The sequence below is a fragment of the Protopterus annectens genome, chromosome 4.part0, assembly GCF_019279795.1.
Source record: "Protopterus annectens isolate FY-2018-M chromosome 4.part0, PAN1.0, whole genome shotgun sequence".
NCBI classification, from domain to species: Eukaryota; Metazoa; Chordata; order Ceratodontiformes; family Protopteridae; genus Protopterus; species Protopterus annectens.
Genome location: NC_056733.1, coordinates 904,491,315 through 904,504,383, shown reverse-complemented (window position 1 = coordinate 904,504,383; position 13,069 = coordinate 904,491,315). Strand labels below are relative to the sequence as shown.

The 13,069-nt window shown below is 40.8% G+C and overlaps 1 protein-coding gene across 1 annotated transcript in view; it reads left to right on the top strand.

Moving 5' to 3' along the window:
- Positions 1-13,069, top strand: part of DEPDC5 (DEP domain containing 5, GATOR1 subcomplex subunit) — a 2,513,958-nt gene that overhangs the window by 585,922 nt on the left and 1,914,967 nt on the right. The window contains exon 12 of the mRNA XM_044068865.1: positions 9,146-9,218. Coding sequence (XP_043924800.1) covers positions 9,146-9,218 — 73 coding nt within the window. The remainder of the gene's footprint in view (positions 1-9,145; positions 9,219-13,069) is intronic.

Here is a 13,069-nt window from a genome sequence, read left to right as displayed (position 1 = left end):
ATAAGTAATATTGATTAGGTTATATAATATATAGCAGTATATATTAAGTATAATGTTTATGTTAATATAGTTTGATTACTTTTACATGAATACAAATTTGCCTATGTCACAAGTGATAATTCAATAAAGGTATCTGAAAAAAAAGTACAAGTTCACTTCCTCTTTTTCTTCTGAGCTTCTGTTTTCACACAGGGAAATCTCAAATTAAGCTATTAACCCAGTATGCAGCCATCTTGGAAGTTACCTGGATGGAGATTCTTAAGGAGAATAATAATAATACAGAATATTATACTGATATCAGAAACTTGCAGAAAGGATTCTAAGAACTTAGCCAAGACAGGAATCGAGAAATGAGATTTTGCCAATAAGGATACTTTAAGTAGGTTAAACAAAACAGGCAAGAGGGAGCTGGATTTTACTGGGGAAAAATGACAAAGGAGACAAGGTAAAATTCACCACAAAAACATTAAAAAAGAAGCAGAATGTCCACACTAAAATACTGAAGTGATGGTCACAAATAGAGATATTTTTAGCACTTTTGTCCTTTTACTTTTAATAAGACATCTTCAGAAACAGTGATTAAAATGGCTGAACATTTCACTTCACCAGTTTAAAAAGCAATGCTTATAAAATCACATGACAATTGCATGCAGTCACATTTAACCAATGAATGAAATCAATTCCCACGGTCACATGTTTAACTAGAACCTATGGATGTGAATCATTGTATCAATTAAAAAGCTTCAGTGAAAAAAAAGTTCTCTTAAAGAAACAATCCTGATAACCATAACTCCCTAATACTTAAAAATTTAAGTGTAAAAACTTTATATCTCCACATCATTTACACTTATATGCTGAAATATTACAATTTCTGTGCTAATACAAACATTTTAAGTTTATAAACTCATTGAGTCCTGGTCTTTTATCGGCACCTAGCTGAATTTGCCATTCAGCTTCTTTACATTCAAGTAGTATATTGTAATTACTAATTAAACTGCTCACATTTACACTGTCAAGAACAAAAAATTCAAATTTTCTAAAATCCTGACATTCTAAAGAGTGTTTAGCTAAGGCATTATTTTTATCTTTCTTCCTGATAGCTAGAATGTGTTCATAAAGTCTCTTAGCTAGCTTCCTGACATTTTTTCCAGTATAGAAACAGAAACACGTAGAGCAGCATGCTAAATAAACCACTCCACAGGAATTAGTTATATCGTTCTCTTGCTGTAGTGTAATCTTTTTATCATTTTTGGTATTTCCCTTGCACTTGTCTGGAAAAAAGTCTTCTTTCTTTACTGTCTCCTTTTTACTCACTGGTATGTCTAAGGATTGTCCGATTTCAAGAAGTGTCAAAAATGTGGGCACAAATTGCCCCTTTTGGATGCTCATACCTTTTGTGTTTACTGTTTGGGCCCTCAACATCTCCAGAAAGTTTGTACAATATGCAAAAACCATCTACCACACCACTACTACTTGCTTCTTCTCTGATCCCTCAGGTTGCTTCAGAGTCCCTGGCTCCAACCCTTCCAGGTCAGTTTGGCTCCGATCCAAAGATAGCCTATTGTTGGATCCTAAGCTTTCTCTGAGAGCACTGCCTTCAACATCTTCGGATCTGGATGACTCTCGGAGCCAAATCTTCTTTGTCGGCTGTGGAGCATTGGCATCGACTCCAAGGTTTTTGGAGCCATCTCTAACCCTTGGAGTTTCAGCATTGGACAGCTCGGATCCAACTTCCTCCTCAGGGAGATTGCTTTTGGAGGGGAGTGAGGCAGCAGTCTAGAAACCTGCCTTCTTGGGGCAAATGTCTTCCTTCTCTCCAGACCAGCCTGCCTTTGAGGTAGTGAAGAGAGTGTTCTCTGCTTCGACAGGACAGATGGATCCTTCCCCATCAGATCTCCAATCTAGTTCCCAAATGTTTCTTGCTTGGAGCCACATCATTCTGTGCCACAGGGGCAGCCAGCTCAAGACCCCCAGACCACCTAGCAGGGATTTATGATCTCTTCCGACACTTTACCGGAGCATCCCACCAAGGAAGTCCCTAGGACGAGAAGGTGCAAGAGGAGGCACTTGGACTATCCAAAAGAGTCAGTCACAGAGGATAGTGATTTTGATGAAGGAGAAGGATTCCCACCATCACCTCTGGAAGACATCTCATTTGGAGGCATCCTTGAGATCCTTAAGCAGAGAGGTGTTTGGTCCTCTAGCAATTCTTCACCAGAGGAATCAGTATTTCTGGAGGCCTTTGGAGCTGGCCTGTCTACCTCCTGGGATAATTTGCCTGCCAATGAGCTCATTGATTTGGTCTCTCAGCAGCCTGACTCAGTTGAGTCGATCCTTAAGAGACTTGATTGGATTCTGGCTCCACCTTTCGGGAAGGAATTCTGGAGTAAAGGGGTGCTCGTGGATGGTATGGGTGTGGAGTGGCCACCAAGAAGGAAGTTGCTCTGTTCATCTCCTAACAGGAAGTCTAGGGCAATGGACAGGTTTGGAAAGCGTGTGTATGTGTCGGCTACCTTTGCTCTAAGGTCAATGAACTATTTTGCATATTTTACTAGACTACAAAGGTACGTGATCAAGAAACTATCAGAATCCCTTTCTGGGACCATTACTGCTGAGGCTTAATCATCTGTAGCCTCTCAGATGGCTACCATCCAATCCATTTCTAATTCATCCATGAGGCTTGTCTCGCATGCAGCTGAAGGAGCATCAAGGGCAGCGAGTTTAGGCATATCCATTAAGCAATATACCTCGATGTGCATATGTGATTTTGCAGAACCTTTCAAGTCCTTTTTTGTCAATGCTCCATTTGCTGGCAGTTCCTTGTTTGGCTCAGAAGTGAAGGACACATTATCCAGGTGTGAAAAGGATGGGAAGACCGTCTCTGCAGTGGGCGTATGTTATTCAACCTATCAAAGATCCTTTTCTAGGAATCAGTGAGGTGGTCTGAAGATGTCGTTTAGAAAGTCCAAGGGTCTTTTCCAGGACACATGTGGAAATAATTCACCTAGGGGCATAAGGGGGAACTCTAATTGGTGATGCTGCCCAAATGGCAGGGGAGGCTCACAAAACAAAGGTCCAGAGATTTTCTCTGATAGACCCTGTCAGCACTTCTGAAAGGAGGTCCGATTTTCCCCCTCTGAAACCAATCGAGGGTCAACTATCCCTGCACCAGAGAGTCTAGCTAGATATAACAAGAGATACTTGGGTGCAGAGGATTATTTCCAGTGGTTGTGTAATTCCCGTTTCCATTCCACCCCCCAACTGTATGCAAAATTCCCAATGTTCCACCCAGTCAAAGGAAAGCAGCAGCACTAGTAATACAAAAGCTGCTAGAAAGAGTCATCCAAGAGGTCCCACCAGACCAGATAGAATCCAGAACTTACTCAAGATTCTTTTAGTGCCAGAGAAAACAGGACTGGAGACCAATTTTGGATCTCAGCAACTTAAACAAAGCAGTTCAAAGCATAAAGTTCCTGATGGTCATGGTTGAGTCTAGTCTGCCTTTTTAGGCAAGGATATGCTTTGTAGACCTTCAGGATGCATACCATCACATTAAAAATGAACAGACAGTCCAGAAAGTATTAACACTTCTGGCTGGGAGCCAGCCACTACCAGTTCAAGGCACTGCCCTTTGGCCTCACACAGCCCCCAGGGTGGTCACCAAATGCATAGCAGTGGTAGAAGCCCGCTTGAGACTGCAAGGATTCTGAGTGTTTCCATATTTAGATGACTGGCTCGTTACTACCCCGACCAGGCATCAACTAACAAGCAAGAAATCAGGTTTTTAAAATTTGTTCTTATCTGAGGATAACTGTAAATTACTAGAAGTCACAGTTACAACCAACACAGACTTTGGAATTCATAGGAGCAGTCTTCAGTGCGATGACAGTGACAGCCTGTCTCAATAATTCAGACTATCAGATTTCAGGTCATGAAAATAACTCGAAATGCCAAGATTTCAGCCCAGTTAATCCTTCAAGCCTTGGGGTCAGTATCAGCTGCCATAATCTTAGTTCCTCTATCAAGATTTCTTGCAATAATTTTTCAGTGGATGCTAGCAACACAGTGGTTTGTTCTTTAACAGAGCATGTCAGCACAAATAGCAATCACTCAGAGGTGCAGGAAATACTTCTGGTGGTAGATTCAATCAGACCAAGTACTACAAGTTCATTCCTTTATTCTTTCCCAACCAAGGGCCATAGTGACCACAGATGCTTCCCAGGTTGGGGGGGGGGCACTTCCTGGGGAAAAAATCAAAGGTACTTGGTCCCCTGAAAAGGCTGATTTGTATATCAACATCATAGTGATGAGGCCAGTGCTCTTAGCATTGCAGACATTCTAGGTGCTCTCCCTTTGGGGACACTTGCGATTAAGACAGACAGTACGTCAGTAATTTGGTACATAAACAAGCAAGGAGGAACCACATCTTCTCCCTTGTGTGGAGATGGGCGATCTCATCCAGCTGCTTTCTTAAAGCAACACACATTCCAGGGAAGTCCAGCGTGATAGCAGACAAATTGAGAAGGTCCATTCTTCTACCTCATGAGTGATCTCTCAACATGAAAGTGACAGAAAATATTTTCTGTCAGTGGGGCAGGCATTTTGCTTCACCCCTAAACAAATGCAGCAGCTACTTTGCCCTAATCCCCCTCTGGGGGAATGACAGAGAGATGCTTTCTCCATGATTGTCCCCCCGCCCTAATTTAAGCTTACCTGCTAATTCCCCTGATTCCAAAATTCCTGCAGAAAACTGCCAGGTTGAAGAGCAGGGTCATCCTCGTTGCACCTTACTGGCTTCGATTGATTTGGTTCTCCTTCCTGCAGCCTCATATACTTTACCAATCTTTAATTCTGGATCCAATTCTAGACCTTCTGTTGCACCCGACAGGTATGATTCATCCAGATATCTCAAACCTCAAGCTGACAGCATGGTTTCTCCAATTCCATTAATAGCCAGACAACTACTACTCTCTTCCCGTGTCCATCACATTCTTTTATCTTCCCATAAGCCTTCTACAAGAAAGCTTTATACATGTAAATGGAAAAGGTTTGTTTGCTGGGCACAACAAAAACACATTGACCACTTCTCAGCTCCAATATGTAGTGTAGTTGAATTTTTGACAACAATTTTTAATGCGGGGGCTATCATTTCAATGATTAAAGCTCAGTTAGCAGCAGCAGTATCTAAGTTTCATGTTGGATTTGTCTTACATTTGAGAAGCACACTCCTGCTGAGACCCCATATAAAAGATTCTGCTCCACCATGGGATTTGAACTTGGTACTGCAGGCCTTAATTCATCTTCCCTTTGAACCAGCAAGTAAATGCAATCTTAAGTTCCTGACCTGGAAAACTATCTTTTTAGTGGCCATTACCTCTGCTAGAAGTATTCCAGAACTTCAAGCATTGTCATCTAATCCTCCCTACTTGATTTTTCATAACGATAGAGAGTCACTTTATGTACCAATGCATCTTTCCTTCCTAAGGTGGTGTCAGAATCCAGTGTCAATCAATCTATTAATTTGCCAGTATTCTTTCCTAAATTTACTAACTAAGATAAATGTATGTGCATTTACAGGATGTTCATAGGCAATTATGGTTTTACTTACACTGGGCAAAAGAAATTAGGAAGCCACATCTGTTATTTGTGCCCTAAGCTGATTTGAAATTGGGCAAACCAGTGGTAAAGCTGACTTTAGCCAGATGGCTAATGTATTGCATTTCATTTATCTATAAGAAGTTGGGTTTAACCTTGACAAAACCTCTAAAAGCCTACTGAACTAGGTCCATGGTGACCTCTTCATTCTTTCTGTCTAGAGCTTCCATGGATGCTATAAGTGCAGCTGCTACTTGGGGAAACCCTTTTACTTTTATCACTCATTACATACTGGATCTGGTCTTGAGGGGAAGAGCAGCCTTTGGCTCAGAAATATCCTTCCTTAGATACACCTGGGATTTTAGGTAGCTGGGGACTCACTCTGTCTCTTCAGAATAAAAAAAACAGCATGAAGTCACAATGTCAACACTTTTAGTGATAGAGCTTTCGGACATAATCCTTCATCAGTATAACAATTCAAGTTAAGAATTCATTTAAATATAAAACAAAAAAATAATTGCATGGTATCACACAGCCAATAACATTTAAGAGCCATTTAAAATTAATATCTCAAACACATTTGTTTAAACTTTGAAACAGGTTTCATAGAAATCATTCTATTTATGCCAGGGGCATGATCAGCATTTAAACGCAATATCCACTCATATTCCCTGAATTCTTACTTATTATTGGAGTTACAATAATAACTTGCCTCAGAGCAAGAGGTTCCCTGGTTCGATTCTCATCTGGGGTGCCTTCTGTGCAGAGTCTGCATGTCCTCCCTGTGGTCACTTGGGTTTCCTCTGGGTGCTGTGGTTTCCTCCTACATCCCAAAGAGATGCTGTAGGTAGAATGGACACTCTAAATTGGCCCTAGGGGTGTGTGTGTGTGTGTGTGTGTGTGTGTGTGTGTGTGTGTGTGTGTGTGTGTGTGTGTGTGTGTGTGAGTCTTCTGTGGAAGGTTGAGTGCTGAGCTGGCAACTCAACACTAAAACTCCACTACCAATTATTCTGTGGCCTGTGGTTCCACTGTGGCAACCCCTAACTGGGAAAAGCTGAAAGGAGAAAAAGATCTCCATTTCCCACATCCAGTTTCTGGTTCATTTCCAGTGTACTGCTGGTTATCCCTTTCAACTCCGGTGCTTTTTTCTCTCTCTCAAGTGTTTTCCTTTGGAACACTGGAAAAGGTTTCACTGGCATATGGGCTTTATTATGCAAAGAATAAGAAACAGAATCCCCTTCTGTTTTATAGCTCACTTTTTGTTGGAAGAACTATTCTATTTCTTCCTTAGCATGTTCTGCATCAAAAAATAACTTTGACCCATCAGGAAAAAAATATTCTGAAGATGGATACAGCAGTTTGAATTCACACCTGATTCTCAACATACCATGATTGCTGGAATAAATTTACTCCTCTTCTGCCTGCTGTACAGTGAATAATCATTTTTCACAAACACTCTACTGTCTCTTAATTTTAGTGCTTTGTTGTTCTGCCACAGTTTTGTCAGAATTCTGTTAGTAGGATTGCATCTTTACTAATACAGGTCTTGGCTGCTTTCTCGTGTCCATGTTTGGAGCGTATGCACAATGTGCCCTTTCAATTAACAAAAATACTGTGGAATACCAGTCCAGTTGCTTATTTCTGCTTTCATAAAATTAAAAGTCTGTTCCTTCTAGTTTCTCTGTTGGGGAAAGCCTGAGAATTTCTGCTGTAAGTCCTCTATCCTCTAATTCTACCATTTTTAGTAATATCTCTTTTTGAACAAGTACCATACTCAACCAGCCTTTTCTTCATGTCAGTCCCTGATTTTTTGCAGTTTTATCAGCTCATCTGAATATCTGATTAAAGGTTCTTCCATTTTTTTCAGCCTTTTGTTGTTTGAGTTAATATACTCTTTCATTGTGTTTTGTTCATTTTAATCAGCTCTGAGCACATTTGACTTATTGTTTCCTCTAGATTACTGGAAGTTGTCTTAACACCAAAGCTGGAGACTGAACTGCTTTTTGCTGAGTAGCTGCAGAATTCTTTCTACCCAGTGTTGTTTTCTCAGCTTTTGTGACTGATTTTCCGTAAAGTTATCAGAATTTTCTTTTTTCCTAACATGCAGGCAGTGCACTTGCTAGCCAGTAACTGAAATTTACCCAGAAAGACGCATTCACTGGCTCTCTTTTCTGAGTTTGTTTTCACACTGGGAGAGCTGGAATTCTTGTGCAGTCATCTTGGGAAGTACCCATACAAATAGTAAACATTGAGGTGTGATGAGGAAGAAAGTGATAATGGGAGACGTATGCTTTTTTGGGGAGTGTAATAAGCTGGTAGAGTTTTAAAAAATCCCTACAGAATATGCTGTCTGAAATTTTGGGGGAGCCAATGTTTGTAATTAAGGAAATGATTATTTTGAGCTGGGATACATGATCTGAATTGCTTAAACAAAGCAAGGCCTTATCAAATTTAATTCTTTTGACTACCAAAAATGTATTTAGTAGAAAATGGAAGTTAAAATAAACCAACTGTATTTGAAGAATTAAGAGTTGTTAGAGATAAAAGGAATGGAAATTGGATGTTCAGAAATGTGAAGGAGCAAACTACGTTGAAATAAATGGAGTTTATGGGAACAATACGTGCAGAATAATGTTCAGCAGGAGGAGGTGCGAGGTTTATGGGAAGGCAGGAATTGGGCAATTTATGTAATGTTGGACAAAGTGAGAGCTATTGTGAAGAAAGATGTCTGTGAAATGTATTTAAATAAAAAAAATGTTAATATGGCCTGTTTTCTATTAATGTACTGTGTCAGTGTCTTAAATGATAATTGAGCAAAGGCGTTTACTTTTTCCTGACAACTAAAGCGCAAAAGCAGTAGTAGTGAAAACAGCTGTCAATGAAATCTGCAAATGTGGGAAACCTCATTTTGTTTTCTAGACATTCCAGAAGCCATATTACATAATACAGTGCCATTCAGCTTATGTATAACATTTTATAAGTGCAGTGGCAATCATGCTTTGGTTATACTTCTGTAACTCTTACGAATGGAACTGTGTGTCAAATGTGGTACACTTGCAACTTCGATAACTGTACAATTTAAAATGAATATTAAGTAGTAATTAAAAGTGTGTTACCATATCCACAGAGTGAGTTGCTACCTGTTTTTTAAAGTATAGTTTTTTTGCCTAGTGTTTTTATTTCCTCCACTAAGGTGCTGTGGTTCATTGGAAAGTCTGAATGACGGCCTCATCTTAGCTTAAGATGTTTAAATATGAGGTTCTGGCAACCGCTGAGTGGAGGAGTTGAGCTGGAACTTGGGTCATGATTGCATACATCTCAGTCAAACAGGGAAATGTGGCAGTTACAGAGAAACCGTTAGAAGAGGGTAGAGGAGTGACTGACAGAACTACTAGGCAGCAAGAAAGGGTTAGTAGGATGAATTGTCCTCAGTAGATAAGTACCTTACACTAATTTGCAGGCTCGAATGTGTTATTTCTATGAGATGTCTGTTGTTCTGTTGAGAGGAGCCCTGCAAGTAGTTTTTATTTTATGTTCTGTTTGCCTTTAGATGAGTTTCCTGAAGCTAGTCGTCCCTCCATTCGTCAAGATCATGAAAACAGATTCTATGAAGATTTTTACAAGTAAGTCTTTAATGAATGAGTTGCTACGAAGACACATTTCTGCTTTATGTCCTCACAAAAAATCTTGGTAGATAGTCATATATTTTTTGCCACTGTTTTGTAATGTGTACTGAGTGGGTGTGATGATATAAAACAAAAGATAACTTAATCTTTTAAGAGTCTAGGTCGAGGGCCTTCCCAGTGGATCTGTCAGTGGCCAGTTGAATGTGCAGATGAGATGACGCTGGGAGGGGCATCCAAAATCAAATTTTTTAGTAGGGGTGAGCAGCATACCTCTCAACTATCCAGATTTTCCCAGAATGTTCACATTTTTGACTCATATTTTTGGTCTTTTTCTTATAAAATGTTTACTTTTATGGATTTTTCTGGCAAATCAGTGAGGACTGAATTCACCTTTGAGTTTCAGACTTCATATCTTCAGGAAGTGCATGATAACACAAGACTATTCTAGCAAATTTCTAAGTTTATAAGTACAATATTTAACATTTGTCCCTATTTTGAGGCTTTGACCCCCATTATTTTTGGCTGTGTTCAGATGTTTTGTGTCAAGAGGTTGAGAACTATGGTGAGCAGTTCAAAAGCCACCAAGTTTCAAAGCACAATAGAGGTGAGTCAGGTGGGCGAGAAAAGTCAAATGCAGTCAAGACAGCAGCAGAGAGGGACAGCACTTTAACTAAGTAATGCAGAAAATACTTGCAGATAAATAAGAAATCCTTTTTTTCAGCTCCTAATAAGCTTGATTGGATTCCTTTTCAGTCTATGAATGAAACTTCATCTGACCCTAGCCTAGAACTTTTAAACTCCAAGAAGAAAAACATTTGAAGTAAAACAAAAATTAAAATAAAGCAAAATGTAATATAAGAGCAAAACTTAAAAAAATGGAAGTATCCAAACCTTAACTGAATAAATGCAATCCCATATCAAATGCTGTCATACAGCAACAGTTGCCACACTGCACTTCAGCTAAATAATAATCTTATTTGTTATTTTTTTTTTTTTAATAGGGAGAGTGGCTGCAATAATATTTCTCCTGTCTGGTTGTTCAGAATTCCTGCCTTGCTAGTGCCTACAGATCATTTACTCTGATTGTTGTTTCAAGTTATCAGTGTGATTTTTTTTAGCTTGCTATGTGTACATAAATGTTTTATTATCACTGGGAAAGAAGCCATTAAGTATGCAAGGTATACTAGAAGGTAGACGGCACAGTGGTTGTGTTGTCTCCTTACAGCAAGAGCTTCTCCGGTTCGATTCTTGGCTGGGGTTCCTTCTGTGTGGAGTCTGCGTGTCCCCCCTGTGTTCGTATGGGTTTCCTCTAACTTCATCTGGAGTGATGTTCTTCGTGTTTCACTGTTGCAGTCATTACATTTGGGTAATCCTGCTGGCAGGTTGCCCTCGGGTCCTGCGTCAGCTGCTGTCACCCCTTCCCTGACGTCAGGGGTATAAAAGATGCAGCCAACGCCATTTTCTTCAGTCTTTCTTGCCGCGCGGTGCCCGAAGCAGAAGCAGTTCGCAAGTGCCGGTCGACCGACTCCTGAGATTTTCGTGTTCGAGTTTCAGATCCAAAGTCTTCAATAAAGCTAAGTACCCCATTGGGGAAACTTTTTTCTTGCTCCAGACCTATGTCAGAAAAAGTTAATAATTGTATTTCTTGTGGAAAGCAAATACCTCATAGGAACTTTCATTCTTACTGTATTCCTTGCCTAGGCCCTGATCACAATGTTTCTGGTTTTCAGTTTTGTGCTAGATTTAACCATCTCACTATTAAGCGTCGGTATGATTTTGCTTTAAACTGTTTTGGACGCCGGTTTAATTATCCAGAAATGTCGTCGTATAGCCATCCAACTACCAGAGTTCACAAAAAACGCAAAGAAAAGGAGAGAGAAAGACAACCGAGGCCCAAAACCGACGATGAAGTTCTCCTAAGCCAATCGCCGGTTCGCTGGTTCTCAGTGAGGCCCTTTCGCAGCCCCTGACACCCGCTACTTTAGAGTCGCAGGCCGCTACCGACTCCCACGTGGAGTTGGACATGCCACTGGAAACTCAAGGTATTGGAGCCTCGGATACTATTCCTTCAGATGGGTCCGGAGCCGCTGAGCAGGCACCGGCTTCTGAGGGTGTATTCAGACCTAAACATCTTTACATTAAACCGACTTCAGCTTCAAAGGCAAAGACTAAAGCACCTTCTAACAAACTCAAGAGCCACGTGGTCAGGCCTCTATGCCCAAAAAACAGATGCTCAAAATGGCCGAAGACTTAATTACCTTGATCAGGGGTTCCCATCCCCCTACTGATAAGAGGCCTAGGCAAGAGACTGACTATGAATCTTCAGATCAGATTTCCATTTCTTCTGATTCCTCTTCTTATCAGGAATATTCTCTTCCCCCATGTGAGGATTCTGATGCTGAAGAATCTATACCTTCAGCTTCTCCTCCAGAGGACTATTCTTTTGGGGAAACCTTGCATACCATGAGGGAGCATTTCCACTGGGAGAGCCAAGATTTTTCAGAATCTAAAAAGAGGCTCAGGGATTTCCTTTTACTACCTCAACACAGGCCACTAGCCATTCCACCTGTGTTAGACATTGCAGATGATGTGTTTTCGGAGTCTAGTCTTACCCCTGACTCCTTACCTCCAGCTCCTGTTAAGCCTGACAGATATTACAGGGTTCCTGACTCTCATAAATTCCTTTTTAAAAACCCTGCTGCAGACCCAGAAACTATTTCACAGGGTCCCAAAGGAGTTAAGGCTTCCACTGCAAAAAACCCTACCCCATCTGACAGAGATTCTAGGGCACTGGATAGATGGGGAAAAAAGGTTTACACATCTGCTACCTTGGCTATAAGGGCCTTAAACTGTCAGTTTCATATGCTCAAATATCAGCAACATGTCATGGCATTGCTTAAACAGAAAATGTTGTTAAACCCTGAATGTGCAGAAAACAAGGAAATGCAGGATTTATTGCATGCAGCTGAACAAGTTTTAAAGCATACTTTGCAATGTGGTTTTGATTCTTTGGAGGCCTCCTGCAGGGCCGCAGTTATGGGTTCTGTAATTAGGAACCATGCTTGGTTAAAGGAACAAAATCTGCCTGATCATGTCGAAGTTAAATTATTAGATGCACCTTTACAGCATGATACTTTGTTTGGTGTTAAGGCAGAAGAGGTGTTAAAGAAAATGGAGGACAAAGCAAAATCTATGCAAACTGTCAAAGATTTTTTACAAGTACAGCCACCTAGGTTTAGTAGACACTGGCCAACAAAGAATTGGTCCTTTACTGTGTCAGACAGACCTCAAAGGGGCAGATTCCAGGCGCAAAGTTCATACAGGTCAAAGCAGTGGGGTGCTTCTACCTCCAAAGTTGGAGAAGACAAATCACAACCATACAGGAAACAGTCCCATTGACTTCCCCCTGCCTGCACCAAGCACTTATCTCCTGGCAGCACCCTTAGGGGGAAAATTAGCACTTTTTTCTCAAAATTGGCACATCATAACCCAGGACAAGTGGGTTCTAAATATCTTGTCACAAGGCTACAAGTTCCAATTCCATACCCTGCCAAAGGCAAACGGCTGGCCAGATCTGCCAAAAAATCAATGGGCAGAGGCACAAAAACAAGTCTCATCCCTCATGGACATGGGGGCCATTCAGCAAGTACCAGAGCAAGAGCAGAGACAAGGATTTTACTCAAGACTGTTCTTGATACCCAGAAAGGACAAGGCCTGAAGGCCAGTACTGGACCTATCTATTCTGAACACATTCCTTGATATACCAAATTCAAGATGTTGTCTCTACAGCAGCTTCTGCCCGTGCTGGGCAAGAACGCTTGGCTTATGACTTTAGACCTAAAAGAGGC